This window comes from Protopterus annectens, chromosome 10.part0 (genome assembly GCF_019279795.1).
Source record: "Protopterus annectens isolate FY-2018-M chromosome 10.part0, PAN1.0, whole genome shotgun sequence".
Classification (NCBI taxonomy): domain Eukaryota; kingdom Metazoa; phylum Chordata; order Ceratodontiformes; family Protopteridae; genus Protopterus; species Protopterus annectens.
The window spans coordinates 1,428,320,675-1,428,337,604 of record NC_056744.1 but is presented as its reverse complement, the minus strand read 5'-3'; the positions used below and the strand labels follow the sequence as shown (position 1 = coordinate 1,428,337,604).

General features: G+C 39.7%; 1 protein-coding gene across 1 annotated transcript in view; it reads left to right on the top strand.

The window, feature by feature from the left end:
• Positions 1–16,930, top strand: part of KIF14 (kinesin family member 14) — a 2,369,812-nt gene that overhangs the window by 739,226 nt on the left and 1,613,656 nt on the right. The window contains exon 9 of the mRNA XM_044086046.1: positions 16,489–16,605. Within this exon, the coding sequence (XP_043941981.1) occupies positions 16,489–16,605 (117 nt within the window). The remainder of the gene's footprint in view (positions 1–16,488; positions 16,606–16,930) is intronic.

Below are 16,930 nucleotides of genomic sequence, written 5' to 3'. Positions count from 1 at the left end.
ATATGAGAAATACAGACAAAGGAATCCGGACATAGAAAACTTTATAATACAAAGAATAAGAAGACAAAGGGGAAAAGTAAAACGGGAGATTAGTAATGGAGAAGTTAAAGAAAAAGAAACTGAGGTTATGGAGTACCAGCAAAGTGGAGGATTTAGTGTAGAGAATCTACTTCAGAAAGCACCACAACAGGATAGATTAATGGATATCCAAATTAAGGGGAAACCAGTAGAATAGGAAGCAATTGGTCAGGTGCCATATGAAGATAATTTGGAGCCTTCTACAGGAAACCAGTACAAACATTAACTTGAAGCTAGACAGCAAGGGAAGGAACAGGAAACTGTGGAAACTCTGATGCAGTCAATGTTGAGGAGTGATAGGCCATTGAGTTCCCATATGATAGAGCAACGGACGGCACAGGATGAAAGTGATGAAACTGTGTCACAGGAAGATGCTATAGAACCTTCTATAGAATGCCCGCAGGAACTGGAAAACAAGGGCTGTGCCCTCAGTTTGGAAGAAAATGAGCCAAGAGAAGAATTGCTTGATTTAATAGACATGGGCAGATATATCTTGATCAGTGAAAGAAATAGACTGCAGAAGGTTAATAAAACCCAAAATGTCAGAAGTTTGATAAAACAAATGAACACAGTAATTAGGACTGTTCATAGGGAATCATGCAATATAACAGAAGTAAACAGGATGTATTACTGTGCAGCTAAATTAATAACTGATAAAGTTATACCACAAGAATACAGGGTAGTGAGGGAAAGGAAGAGGAGAAATTGAATATTATCATGGAAATATCGAATAGAGAAAATTATAAAAGAAGACAAGTGTCACTGTTAGAATACTATAGAAGAGGGAATAGATCAACAAAAATGCTAAGAAAAATAGATGTGATAAAAGCAATGAACAGTTTTAGAACAGACCAGGAACTGTCATGCACTATCGCAAATAACAAACTAAAAATTTCAGCACAGGTGGAAAAACTTAGAAGATACGAAGGTAAATATAAAGGAAAAGTGCAAAATAAGCAATTTATTGATGACCCAAAAAGGTTTTACAGAGAAATGGGAAATAAGGTAAAAGGAATTAAAAGACCGCCAAAAAAAAAGAAGAAATAGATACATTTTGGAGAAGTATCTATGAAGACCCTATGGAACATAACAAAGATGCTAAATGAACAGAAGAAGTAAAAGAAAAAATAAGACGTTTAAAGGTACAGGATATGAAATGGGATGAAGTAACAGAGAGATTGAAACAAAGTTGAGAAAAGCCTCTAATTGGAAAACCCCAGGCCCTGATGCAGTACCTAACTTCTGGTTAAAATTATTAACATCTCTGCACGAAGATTTAGCCATGAGTAAGAACTATTTATATGCACACCCAGAACAGACACCAACCTGGCTAACAACAGGCAAATTAATGCTCCTACTTAAGAGTGAACCTGCAAGCTACTCTAAAAATTATAGACCAGTAACTCACTTTTCTACCCCATATAATCTATACATGGGAATTCATGCCAATAGAGTTTATAGTCATTTAGAAGAAAACTCAATTATGGCAGTAGATCAAAATGGCAATAAAAGAAAGTCATATGTAACAGAGGATCATTTGTTGTTAAATAAAGTCATAGTGAGGGAAGAATCTAAGTATGGCATATATTGACTACAAAAAAGCATTTGATAGTACCCCTCATTCATGGATAAGAGTGCTTAAAAATGTATAAGATACACCCCACACTGATCGACTACATTACAGTTACCATGAAACAGTGGCAAACTGCTTTGCATTTTAGCCATGATAAAGGACAAATTGTTATCCCAGGGATAAAAATTCAAAGGGGGATATTTCAGGGTGATCTCTCTCACCTTAATCTATTAAGCTGTTTAGTCAGCAGCTTAGGCCATGGCTATAATCTGGCTCCTAGAAAACAACAAAGTGTAAAGACTTCTCATCTTCTCTTTGTCGATGATTTAAAACTATATAGTTCATCAATAAGAAACTGAAAGTACAACTGCAAGTTTTCAAAACTTTTTCAGATGATATAAGAATGTCATTTGGTCTTGATAAATGTGCAAAAGCAACCTTTAAACCAGGAAAACATAAGTTTGGGACAAGAATGTGATATAAAAGAACTTGAACAAGAAGTAGTGTATAAATATTTGGGAATTGATGAAGGATCAACAGTAAAACATGAACAAATGCGAATAAAACTTAGTAAGGAATACTTCAGAAGACTTAAATTACTCCTGAAAACAACACTGACATCTAGGAACAAAATCCAAGCTATATATTCCCCGTTCTGAAGGAGGGATGGGCCTCCTTGAAATTTGATTATATGCATAGATCTGCAATCGTGAGACTGTACACATATCTGTTGACTGCACAAGGCCCAAATGTAGTGAAGTTTTGAAACACGAGGAGAATAAATCTAAGATGACTTCTCTGCTTAATTTAGCAGAATGTTATAGGCATCAAACCAGAAGTAGATAAAAATCAGGCAGCAACTGAATGTACCAAAAAACAAAAGAAGGAATATAAGGTGAATGATCAGATGAGAAGGCAAAAAATGTGGAAAAAGCATAAATATAGTTGCAAGTATAGAAAATTTCTGGAAGAACCTCATGTTAATCAGGAATGAACACAGGAATGGTTAAGGAGGGGCAAATTCAAACCAAGAGATGAAAGGTTAATACTGGCAGCCCAAGATAGTGGATTACGTACATGTTGGTTTACAAAGTCCATTGAACATGTGTGAGAAACAGACAAATGTAGGTTTTGTAAAACCGAATTGGAAACAGTTGCACACCTTGTTGCTGGTTGCGACTTATTAATGGCAGAAGGACTGTATACTGAAAGGCATAATAATGTGACAAGACATTTGCAGTGGGGATTGTGCAAACATTATGGTATTGAAGTGGCAGTACAAAAGATAGATGCTAGAAGACCGGATATAGTGGTCCAAGAAAAGAAGACAAGAGCAGCATTGATCATTGAAATTACCACACTCAGTGACTACAGTGTCTTGCGTACAGAGAGACACAAAGTCATAAAGTATCAGGATCTTCAGGCAGAAATGAGAGCAATGTGGAAGAAAGATAGCCAGATAGTTCCAATAGTAGTAGGAGCAACGGGTCTTATAAAAAAGAATTTACAATCATATTTAGATATGTTACCAATACATGTAACTCCATACAAACTGCAGAATGAGTCATTACTGGGCATATTGCAGGTGCTGCAAAGAGCACTTTTGGCTGACATCAAAGATTGAAACAATACTAATTTCATGAACTTAAATCATACTTTAACTTAGTCATGGGGTCCATTCCTGTCATGGTATTAGAAACACAAAAGACTTGGAGAAATTAAAAAGAGAGAAATATTACATTCATAAAGTAGCAGAAAGTGTACTAAGATCTAAGCCAACACAGGAATGGGAAAGAAGATTCAGCTGGTAAGGATGACTGCAACTGGGAGTATAGAGAATAGGCAAGGGCGGACTGGAATTTACTGGAGGAAGCTAGCAAAGGAACCAAGGTATTGGGAACAAATAATAAGTGAGGGAAAAGTAATAGAATGAGAAGAGGCTAAGAAGACATTTGAACTGCAGGCTACAGATTGCCTTCCCTATCGGAGATTGATGTCAGAGTATAGCCAAAGAGAAATGTATATGGGAATCCTGAGTGAAAGACCTGCACTGGTTGAAGTTTTAGTTGACTCTAGAAGCTGCTGTTAAACAAGGGATAATTAGTAAGGCAAATAAAATATTGCATGATAACTGTAGGAAAGAAATCAGATGAAGTCCGAAAAGACTGGCAAGGGAGATTAGATAAGGAAGTCACAAAAAAACAATGGAGGGCATATTTATGGCTTCCAAATATGTAACAAAGTCTAGAGGATTTAGGACTTTTGCATGGAAATGTTTGTATAGGTACTTTATAGTGCAAGCAGACTTCAAAGAATTTTCCTTAGGTAGATGGTAAATGTTGCCATTGCAATGGGGAAGAAAGGGTCTATACCAGAAGATCGAAGTTTCAAAACTTTGAATCTGATATGGTTGATACCATATGATCAAAGTCTTAAAACTTTGAATCTTTTAACCGAGATCTCCGTACAGCGCAGAATGGGAATATTTCCCTTTTCTGCACTGTAGTATGATCTTGAAGTTGGTATATTTAAGTGGGGAGGGGCTTGCCCCCCTGCTTAGAACGTTTAAATGGTTTATTTGTGTAGGTTGTGTTTTTATTACATTTTCAATGTTTCAAGACTTCGATGATATGGTGTCGACTATATCAGATTCTAAGTTTTGAAATTCGATCATGTAATATAGACCCGGAAGAAAGAGGTAAAACATATGCATTTGGAGTGTAATTAGTTAGCAGACCTTAAAACTTCCCTACAGAGAATTCTGTCAGGAATACTAGATGGGGGTAAATCAGTGTAACTTCAGAAATTATTTATTTTTTTTTGTGCTGGGATACAGGATCTGAAGTGGCTAGACATAGGCCTTATTAAGATTAATTCTGGTGTCTACCAAAAACGCAATGACAAGAAATCAAAGTCTAAACCAACCATACTTGAAGTAGTGAATATTGTAACAGAGATAAATGAACAGTAAGAGGGATCTTTAGAAAAGGGTAGGAGTAAATTACCTAAGAATGGAAATTGTGGGAGCAACACATGCAGAAAAATGTTTTAAAAGAAGAATGAGGTTTAAGAGAAAGTAGAATTTGAACAGTTTATGTAATGTTGGATTGATTATATTATATAGAGCAATATATGTGATGTATGTTGTTTGTAAATGTTTACATATGTCACAAGTGATGATTCAGTAAAGGCATTTTTTTTAAAGAACTAATAATGTCATGTGATTCTACTATTCTACTTTTCAACTTATACTTTCTCCAAATAAACTCTCACAACTTCCTATCTTAGCTACATCCAAATAACCTATTTTTTCAAACCCCTCTGTTTCTTACATTTCAAAAAGATTGAGAGAAGCTTCCAGAACAACCTAACTCTCTTCATAGAAAATACGTCCTTCATACCTTCCTTCTACCTCCTTTCAGACTCCACTACCGCTGAATATCCTACAGCTGTCCAACTTCTCACTTCCTTCTTGATTCCTACTTCCCAACTACCTACCATAAATAAAAGGCAGATCCCTTTCCTTTTTCTTTTGCCCTATTTTTTGCTCCCTCCCAATCTTTATTTTGCCTGCACAGCTCCTCAGTACTTGTCTGTAATGGGTCTACCAGCTATCTTCTATGCTCTCCTTGGCATACCTCTCTAACTCTTACTGCAAAAAATCTGGACAAAGCCTGACAAAATGGGGGGGAATAAAAGACCAAAAATAGGGACACATTTTAAATATTGCCCTTATACACTTAGAAAATTGTTAGAGTAACAGGGTTTGTGTTAACAAACATTTTCCGAAGGATTGAGACTCAAATGTATATCGTTATATGTGAAGTTGTTATATCTCGCCATTCATTCTTTATTGATGGGTTCGACTCGGCCAACTGTAAATGCTCAAGGTCTACAACCAGCTTGAGGCCAACTCCCTATCCCATGATGCACCCTAATCTTCCCCCAGATCTTGTTTGCCGCTGCAATTAGATCAGACTTTCACCAGCTCTGGCCAGTGAAAAACTTTTCTTCTTGAATATTATAGCTATAGGTTTAGTAAAAATTTAATAACTTAGTATTAATATTGTAGTTAGTGTGTGTAGCTTTTTCTTATACTTAGTTTTAGATTAGATAATTAGCCTTTAAAGACTTTTTTTGTAGTTAGGCCTTCTATTCTCCCTTTTGACCCCGACTGCCCTGATACCCTTGGCACCGACCGTGGAATCTCAGGGCCGTCACTCACCGGTCGGGTCCGGGGAGGACAGTCGGACCGACTTGTCGGTGCCGACTACGCCTCGGGGCTTCGGCTTGAGAGAGCTCATCTCTGCCTTGGAGCCCTCTGTACCAGTGCAGATGATTTGCATTGGTTCTTCGGATCCGAGGGATTCTTCTCGTCGGGACCGAGGGGTCTTCGAAGCTATGAGGAGGGCTTTGTCCGCCCCGACAACCACTACATCAGTTCGAGCAGCTCCCTCCCTGAAAGCACTTGTGTCTGCCTCTTCATCACATGCTCCTTTAAAGTGTAGAGATCATGAGCCTCAGGAAGCTCCATTGGGTGAGCCATGTTCTTCCGAGACCTCTCCAGAAGCCCCCACTGAAGAAGTCCTTGGGAAGAGACTCTGCAAGAGGAAGCATTTGGACTCCCTACAGGAGTCAGTCACTTCGGATACTGACTTGGATGAGTCAGATGTGTCCGCACGTCCCCCTCAGAAGATACCTCCTTTGCAGATATCTTAGAGATTCTTAAACAGAGGGGTGGCTGGAAATCCCTTAACTCTTCTGATGATGAGTCAGTTCTGAAGGCTTTTGGATCTCAACTCTGCACCTCTTTGGTATCTCCACCCTTCGAAGAGTTGCTAGAAGTGCTCACTTGAAGGGCGTGGGAGTCCCCAGACCCATGAGCCTGTCTCTAGGAGGCCCAACAAATTTATTATCAGCCCACAAGACACACGTTACCTTACCAAAGGAGTTTGATGCTATGGTGGTGGCGACAGCCACCAAGAAGGAATTATCGGAGACTTCTTCATCTGTTCATCCTCCTAATAGGGAATCTAGGATTATGGATAGATACGAGAAATGTACGTTCAGTTCAACGGCCTTCATTCTTCGATCGCTGATCTATCTCACACATTTTACCAGGTCACAAAGAGATCTCCTGAATAAGCTAGGAGATACCTTACAGGGTTCAGTAGCTGCCAGAGTTTCAGACAAGGTAACTTACCAGCTCTCCACTCTTAATTCGATAGTGAACTCTTTCATGCATCTGTTGTCTTATGCAGCTGATGGAATGAGCAGGGCAGCGGGTACAGGAATAGCTCTCAAGAGACATTCCTGGATGCGCTTATGTTCCTTTGCAGAACCCTTTAAGTCTTCCTTCATTAACACCCACTTTGATGGTTCATCCCTTTTCGGACCTAAGGTTAAGGAAACTCTTACCAGGAGTGAGAAAGACGGAAAGACCTTGTCTGCCGTCGGTGTACGTTTTTCTACCCCAGCAGACCCTACACCAAAGGAGGGGGAGGTGGAAAGATATGGTTCCGTAAGTCTCAACTATCTTTCCAAAACACTTGTGGTGACACCCCCTCTAGAGGCAAAGGAGGGGGGTAATAATGGAAGATACCATCCACGTGGCGGGGGGGGGGTCCGCAGGACCAGGGCAACAGAGAGCAGTTCTTTGGCAAGCCCTATCAGTGCTCCTGAGAGGAGGCCCGACTGTCCATCTCTGGTAGTAGTCAGGGGACGCCTATCTTTGTACCTAGACGCCTCGCTAAGAATAAGACAGCTGGGTACAAAGCATATTATCCAGAGGATACTTTATTCCCTTTGCCACCCCACTCCCTCTGCTATAGAAAATCCCAGATGTTCCACCCAGTCACAGGGACCTAGCAGCCTTAGAGGTCCTAAAGAGTAATCCAGCCAGTCCTAGTAGACCAAAGAGGATCCGGAACTTACTTAAGGTTTTTTTTTTAGTTTAAAGAAAACAGGGGACTGGAGACCTATTCTGGACCTAAGCAGACTAAACAAGTCAGTGAAAAAGACGAAGTTTCGGATGGCTGCTCTTCAGTCAATACTTCCCTTACTGAGAAAAGACAATTGGATGTGCTCTATACATCTTCAGGATGCTTAGTACCATATACAGATGGACAGACCATCCAGGGATCATCAACGCTTCCGGCTGGGAGCCAGCCATTATCAATTGTGCACTCTGACTTTTGGTCTCACTACAGCCCCCAGTGTGTTCACCAAATGTATGGCAGTAGTCACCGCTCACCTGAGATGGTTGAGATTCCAGGTCTTTCCTTATCTAGACGACTGGCTCCTAACTGCCACCACCAAGCATCAACCCATTTAAGCGAGGGACACAACCTTACACCTATGCATTCAATTGGGGATTACCATCAACTCAGCAAAATCGGCCTTATCGCCATTGCAACAGACCATCTTCATAGGAGCAAAACTAAACACAGTTTCTATGACATTGTCTACCCCCAGAAAGAATTTTTCTCTTACGAGAACAAGTATTAGACCTGCTTCCAAGAAAAAAAGCCCCAGTCTCAGTGGTACTCAAATTTCTAGGATCGATGGCAGCAGCAGTCATTGCCATTCCCCTCGCACAAATGCATATGCGAATTCTACAATGGCTCCTGTTCTCTCAATGGTCCTTTCAGGAATTTCCAATGTCACATCAAATTGTCATAACGAATGCGTGCAAGAAAGACCTTCAACGGTGGCTGACGTCTCAGCATGTATCTCAAGGACGTTCTACCCAGTCCCATAGCCACAGTGACCATGGACGCTTCCTTGATTGTGTGTGTGTGTGGGGGGACATTTTCAGGGAAGAACAGTCAAGGCATGTGGAGGAAACATGAGGCTCATCTGCATATAAATGTCCTGGAGATGTGAATGGTACTTCTAGCATTGCAGTCTTTTTAAGACTCTCTACCTCTGTGAACAATTGCTATTCAGACCGACAACATGTCAGTAGTCTGGTACATCAATAAACATGGAGGAACCAAATCTTACCCCCTGTGTCGAGAGGTCATGAGAGTATGGCAGTGGGAAATCTCCTCCCAGCGCTTTCTGTTAGCAATGCACATCCTGGGGAAATCCAGTTTAATAGCAGACAAGCTGAGCAGGGCAATCTTACTGCCTCACGAGTGGTCCCTGAAACAAGTAGCAGAAAGGATTTTCCCCAGGTGGGGCCAGCCTTGCTGCGATCTCTTTGCAACCCCAACAAACACGAAGTGCAGCAGCTACTTTGCCCTAATCCTCCAACCGGGGAAATCCCAGAGGGATGCACTGGTACACAATTGGCCCCAGGTCTCCTTTATGCATTTCCCCCCTTCACTCTGATTCCCAAGGTATTACAGAAATCAAAACTGGGAAGGACCATGATATTAATAGCCCCTTACTGGCCTCGGCAAATTTGGTTTCCCTTCCTCCAGCCTCATCTTTTGGAAGAACTCTGGATCCTGGTCCCAGTTCTGGATCTGTTTTTCCATTCGTCGGGGGCTCTTCACCCTACCCTTCATTCCCTAAAGCTGACAGCTTGGCTGCTCCAATTCCCACAATAGCCAGGATTTACAAACACTCAACTGAGGCCCAACATATTATAACATCCTCTCATAAATCATATGCCAGAAAGTTATATCTTATCAAATGGAAGAGATTTTCTTTATGGGCTTCTCTGAATGATGTTGATCCTTATTTAGCTCCGATCCCCTCTATATTGGAATTCCTAACTAAGCTTTTCAACGAAGGAGCGGCTGCAGCTACCATTAGAGTTCAATTAGCAGCAATATCAAACTTTCATTTTGGTTTCCAAGGCTCTAATGTCATGTTGTATCAACTTGCTAAAGCCTTTCTTAAAGGTGCAATTCATTTGAGGCCTCCAATCAGAGCTCCAGTCATGGCATGGAATCTAAATTTTGTTCTATCCAGAATCATACTACCTCCTTTCGAACCAGCCTCATCCTGTTCTTTGAAATTTCTTTCATGGAAGTCTATTTTTCTGATAGCCATTAATTCTGCTCGACGGATTTTTGAGCTGCAAGCCTTAACCATCAAACCTCCTTATCTGATTTTCCATAATGACAGAGTTTCGCTCAGAACTAATCCATCCTTTTTACCAAAGGTTTAAGAGGCAAGTCTTAACCAATCTACTGAGTTGCCAGTTTTCTTTCCCCAATACACAAATAGGATGGAACACATGCTGCACAAACTTGATGTTCATAGACAACTACGATTTTTACCTAGACAGAACGAAATAATTTAGGTCAACGGATCAACTTTTTGTTTCCTTTTTAGAGACAAATAAGGTTGCCTCAGTGACAAAAGTAACCTTGTCAAGGTGTCTATTAGATTGCATTTCCTTCATTTATAATTCACAAAATGCCTCCTTGCAACAAAAAGTAAAGGCCCCCTCTTCTAGAGCTGTTTCAACCTCATTAGCTTTTTCTGCGAGGTTACCATTAGATTCTATTTGTGCAGCAGCTACTTGGTCAACACCTCATACCTTTATCACTCATTACAAAGTAGATGAGGCCTCCAGGGGCAGGACCTCCTTGGTTCCACAGTTCTGAGGAATATACTCCCGTGAGCCACCCAAAAAGACGGTGCTTGGGACTCTACCCATCAGTAAAGGATGAACGGCAAGATAGAACACCTTCACATAAAGAAGTTATGTACTCACCATAATCTTCTATGTGAGTTGTTCATCTCACCTTCATTTTTACGTCCCACCCTCCAACCCCCATCCAGTTTACTTGAGGTCCGTATAGAGTGCTTTGTCTCTTATCCAACTCTCTGAGTGGCATATTTATACTACTAAGTAGTCACGCAGCAAACAATATCTGAGGGAAGATCAGGGTGTATCATGGGATAGGGAATTGGCCTTGACCTGATTGAAGACCTTTAGCTTTTGCAGTTGGCCGAGTTGGAGCTGAGGATTGGCTCCGAACCCATCAGTAAATAATGAAGGTGAGATAAACAACTCACATGGAACGTTATGGTGAATACATAACTTCTTTTTATTGCCTTCAGTCCTTAGATCATCCCAGTGATTTATCAGAAAACCACAAATTTTATGAGGAATAGACCAAAAATATGAGACAATAATCTGGACATTCTGCGAAAACCTGGACAGTTGAGAGGTATGCTCCCCGGACTTAATCTGGTATGCTTGGGCCAGTCATGGAACAAGGATGCCAGGAATTTTTGCATGTTTGAGTTTTTGTTTGGGGGGGGGTCTTTAACTTGTGGCCCGCCTGCTCCCCCCATGCAGTTCCAGTGGTATGCCTGAGGTGCAGGCATGAAATGGAGACATGCAGCATGTCTCCCTACCTCTGCAGCAGGTCAGCCATGTCTCCACCCTATTTCCCTTTTTGAGGTATGCCTACCTGTGACGTCCGCAGATAAGAGTCACCACCGTAGATGCCTATGGCACTGCCTACCCACCCCGAGATGGCTACAGCAATCCCTGCCTGCTGCTTTGTCAGTCACCTGAGCCTCTAATTGAACTTGGTTCACCTGAATTGTAGTTAGGGCTACAGATCCCTTTGCGTAATCATGCTACTCCTCAGCTTATCCTCTATTCTTCTCCTACTTAGCCATATTTCATCATACCGTGACTCAATAATTGTTCTCGTCATTTCTCCAGGTCTGTCCCAACTACATATCTATACTTCCTCCCCAAACCCTTTACACATTGCACCAAACCTATTTAATGATGCCTCTCACCTTACCCCAAATATAGACTGATTAACTCCATTTGAAATCAAATCAAAATAAAATTAAGTGGAGAAATATTCTCCAAAAAACAAGAATCAGCAGTACCCCAATATGCTAAAATCCTCCTAGGTGGAGACATTCACCCTAATCCTGGTCCCATCTATCACAGCCATCACAACACAATTCTCTTCTACACACTACTTAAACCCCACAATGGTCAGTCCCTCTCCCTGGTAATCTAACTTTTGTTGCCATAAATATTAGAAGCATAAAAATAAATATGCTGAATTACATGCCAGGAGTAACAAAACACAAGCCTGATATTCTCTCTAAACGACTCAGAAATTACAACTGTTGGTTTTAATATCTTCCATTATGACCATATAAAGAAGAAAGGTGGTGGCATTGCTTTAATATTTCCCAACAACTACCACATTTCCCTCTGCAACAAACCAATAAAAAAATTCAGTTTAGCAGAACTTCTTACTAGTTATCTGAAAATAAACAAATATGTATTACTGTCCTGGCGAGAATACAGTTACACTGTAATTTATCCTACATTATAACAATTCCACAAGAAAAATACTACTTTGTGATGTCAGTATTAATTGATTGGACATAACCTCTAACTCCCCTACGTCCAGCATGGACATATGCAGTTTCATACAACTAATTAATAACTCCACACATTCTAGCCAGACATCAAACTCCTCATTAGAGTGGATCGTAGTATCAGACCCTAGTAAATTCACCGCCACAAGTGCAATGTCAGATTCTGTCGGTGACCATCTTCTGGTTTTATAAAACCAGATATTTCACACATCCATTTAAGCTGCCTGTTAAGAAAATAACATGCTACTTGTTCAAGTTTAACCCAGAAATATTCATTACTACCCTATCATCAATTAACACCGAACATCATAAAAATATTCCTCTTAGATGATGCTGTAAATTAATTGTGTACAGCTTTCCTAAATAGCCTTTCACTCCTTAGAAGAAGGGACTAAAAACAAATAATGTAATTTGGCTGTCTGGAAAGAATAGAGTACTAATGCAGGATAGAGAAAAAGCATCGGAAGAATTGCAAAAATATAAAACACCACAATGTCTCATAAACTTCAGAATGCTTTGCAACCATACTAATAAATGAAGACAAAAACTATACTATAGCAAAAAATCAAGCAATGATAAACACAACTCTAAAAAATTCTGGTTGGCCATTAAAGAAATCTTACATCCCTGCCAAAAATTCATCCCTAACCCCTCTTCCAATAACTCACCAGTCGAAACCATAATATAATTCAACTCTTATTTCGTTGCTAGTACAGCAAACCCAACAAGGTATTCCCCACTATCTAATTCCAGCCCTGGCCAACAGCCACGTCACAACATCCACTTTCCCCTTCAAAACTTTGCGTACATCCTTTGTAAAATTACTTATAAACTCAAGCCATGCTGTACTTCAGCTGATGAACTTCCAAGGAAGTACCTTAAAATAGCTGTCTGCGTCCTAATAAGTGAGTCAATCCAGGAATCCCACGTTCCCTCTCTGAAAAAAAAAAATCACACATTAGTCCTCTACACAAAGAAGGAAATTCAACAGACATCACTAACTTTAGACCTGTATCAATCTTATCATCAGTCTCCAAAATACTAGAAAAATGTATGCAAAAACATTTGCTAAACAATCTGCTGTGGGAGGAACTCTTATCCCTCACATAACATGGCTTTCTTCCTTCCCATAGTACTAACACTATACTTTTAATCTCTCTAACTTTAGTTACAGTATCTGTAAAGAATGGGAACCTAACCTCCTTATTTCTAAACTTGTCTAAAACCTTCAACGCAGTTTGTCACAGCAGGCTTCTAATTCAAATGGCCTCTCTAGTTCATTCTCAGCCCACCCTACTATGGTTCAAAAGCTACTTATCCAGTAGGTATCAGTCAGTAAAATGGCACTCCACCATCTCTCCATACCTCCTGGTCACTACTAGTGTACCACAAGGGTCTGTTGTTGGTCCCCTGTGGTATAAAATTTGCACCAACACCCTCCACATATCCACAAAATAGGCCACCCTAAGAAAATATGTAGATGACTCTACACTCGTGCACATCAGTCAACTTGGCACATCTTCAAAAAATTACTCGGAAAGCTTTAACAGACACTGAAACATGGCTTTATAAATCATAGCTCATGATCACCCCCCCCCCCCCACCAAAAAAATGTAATTGTTCTCCCAAATCCCTCTCTTATGATAAAACAAAATTTAAATGAATCTCTCTTAATAATTCAAGCATTGAAGTGACTTCTTATAGTAAAATATTAGGGATGATAGTAGATGATGATCTTAAATTTGACCTGCATGTACACAATTGCATACAAAAGGCTCATGAAAAAATAGGGATGCTTTATACAGCTAAAAATGTCCTCAGCAGCACAACTAAAAGTACACTTGCAACTACTTTTCCCCTCACTACTTTACAGTACTCCCATCCATACTAACCTCCAGCCATCAGAAAAAGCAAAACTTGAACAATGTTATAATGAAGAGGCGAAATTTGCAACCAAACCCTCTTTCAGAAATCACCACTGTATAGCACTAAAAGCCTGAATTGGTTAGAACAACCTCATCAACTAACATATACAAAGATTTTACCATCTGTAAAATTACCCAATATCCTTCTACTTGTCCAGCACTAAATAGCATTTTATACAACTATGTTCCCACTTGGTCATTATGATCCAGTGACAAAAACATCTCTCTGTCCACAAATCTATCAGATCTGCTGGGCTTGGTCTGTACTCATACCATGTTGCTAAGGCTTGGAACTCATTATTATTATCCATTAGGTTAGTACCGTCCCTTCAGTCTTTTAAAACCGTTCTGAAAGACATCCTAGCCAAAACCTGCCTATGCTAACTTATCTTTCATTTTTCTACACTGGCTAAAATTTCTCTAAATGTTAAATGATTGTCTTAGAAGTTATATGCATTCTTAACCAATTTTGTCACATTATGTCTAATTTGGTATAATTATTTATACTGCGAATATTTTAGTACTGTTTTTGAAGATTGCAAAATTATCATTCTTAAAAATGTTTTTGTAAAACTTTGAAGGTTTTCTCCCCAGGCCTCTGTTGAAAATTGGCACCTGATCAGTCAAACTTTCCCGGTAATCAAGTGTCAATAAATGAATAAATAAATACAAATGTTTCAGTAAATCTGTTTGTGGGAAGTAGTTAGGCCCAAATGATGTTAACACTTATTACATATTTAGTTTAGGCTCTGACCATAAAGTTAATGAATATGATAACAATGCCTTACTTAAGCAATCTTCAAAGGTGGCAGATCAAAAGCCTTAGATGTATGCCATGTAAGTAAGCACGACTGTGAAGCAGAGCTGTATGAGCACCTTTGTCATCACCTTTGACATTATTAGATAGTCCTACCTGTGCTTTTTGTAAAGACTGCTAAGGATGTATTTCTGTTACTTCTGGTTTAGAACACACTGCTGTATCTGGTACCATTCACGTTTTGCTCTGCTTTATAAGGAGTTAATTCATCATCATTATTGATTATGTTCCTTTCTTCTGATTTGTTCCTATTGTGAGAGACTTTTTCTTTTTCACATGTACACCAACATAGCCCAATATTGATATTTTCTACAGACTGTTATGAGACTGATTTTACTTTTTGATTGCACTTTTTTTTTGCACCCGACTGACTTCTGAATATCAGATCCTATCAGTGGACTGGCCCATTAGTTTCTCACAGGGCAAGATTTGTTTGCAGTCCATTCATTCTCCGTGAGGTGAGAGCCAGTTGCAGAACCATCATCCTTGCAGCCATTAGGGCATTTTATGCAGGTTATGCTACCTAGCCCCTTCCCTCTTGTTGATGTCATAGAGGGGATGCTTTTGTCTCTCATACAGAGGTGTGCACATGCCCAGACACTTCACCATAACAGATTATGCACTGTCTTGATTGGAGACCCCCCCCCCCCAGGTCTGTTCTTGGGAGAGTGACATATGACATTCCCATACCAGGTCACAACAGGGGAGGAGCTAACAGAATCTTCCTTCCTGAATGGGGGCATCGACTTAAGTCATGTGTCTCTTGCTAACCCCTCCCTGGCTCTTCCAGCTTCTCAATACACTAATTGATTTCTGGTCATTTAGGTCACAGACAGGGATTTTTCCATCTGCTCCAAAGAGTTGTGACTTGCATATGATTGATTTGAATTCATCCGTCTGAGAACATTCGACTGGAAGTTCCATTTTTGCATAATTTCGTTTTTGTTTTCTTAGCAAAGCACACTTGCAGCTAAAGGAATTTTACAGTTTTTTCAAGAGAGGTCCTCCTCTGCTTAATTATTTTCAATGTTTAGGTTAATGTACCTTACTCAATTTTTAGCACAGATTTCTTCAAGCTCAGTGTGTATGTGTGCTATGTACAGTCAACAGAAAAAACATGTCAAGATTACCACTGATCTAAAAAAACATAGTGAATGAGGAACATGGTATACATAGCAGTGCCTCATGCCATCTACATAATTACTTAAGTCGGGTTTAGACCAGCCTTAGTTCCTGTTAGTGGATATGCAGTAGGCTCCTGAAAATGTACATTTGTGTTTAGTGGGCTTACCTAGTTAACAAATGTATTAACAAAAAAAGAGGAAAAAAAGTAAGAAAAAGTAAAACTAGATGTAATGGTTTATTGTTATTCTGATCTCACATCAAAGATCCACTGTTGTGGTAAGTTACTTTCATGCACCATCTCTTTCTCTAGCCAATCTCATTGGTAGCACTTCAGATATTGTAATTAAATAACATTTGGTAAAAATATAGCAAGATGTCCATTAAGATCTCTACAAAGATGAAAAGAAGAGGCTGGTAAGCCTATATGGCATTTTTGTGCTTGCTCGTGTGTTTGTGTGTCTGTGATGATGGTGGGTTGAGTAACTTTATAATATAACTCTGGGTGTGTATTTTTTATTAGATGAATCCATTACTAACTTGCTTACATTTGCTGTACTTTGTGCAAGTAATTTGAATGAAGATTTTTTTTTAAGTTTAGTTGAACATGTTATTTACTACTTCTTTAACATGTGTTGGTTCTTTCTCAGACTCAACTTGTGGAAGAGGAGGAACATGAACACAGAATCATCAGTCGTATTAACCTAGTTGATTTAGCAGGCAGCGAACGCTGTGGTGCAACTGAAACTACTGGGGAGAGATTGAAGGTAGATTATTTTGGCCTTCTTAGTTTGAAGGGAGAATATCTGAAAAACGAAAATCTATGCATTTTCTTAACCATTTGTCTTTTGCAGTGATTGTGAAGTATTGTGAATCTTGGCAGTTGTAGAGTCAAGAGTCCTGTACACCTGACTAGGAAGGAAAATATTTGGTTTGAGAAACGAGAGCTTATTCTTATTTTAGTGAGGCCTCCATATCATAGCATGAAAGTTTGTCCTGCTAGGAGGTGGTGAATTAATATAGCACATCTCTGCAGTAATGTGCTCGCGCGCACGTGTGTGTGCGTGCGTGCGTGTATTTGTGTGTGTGTGT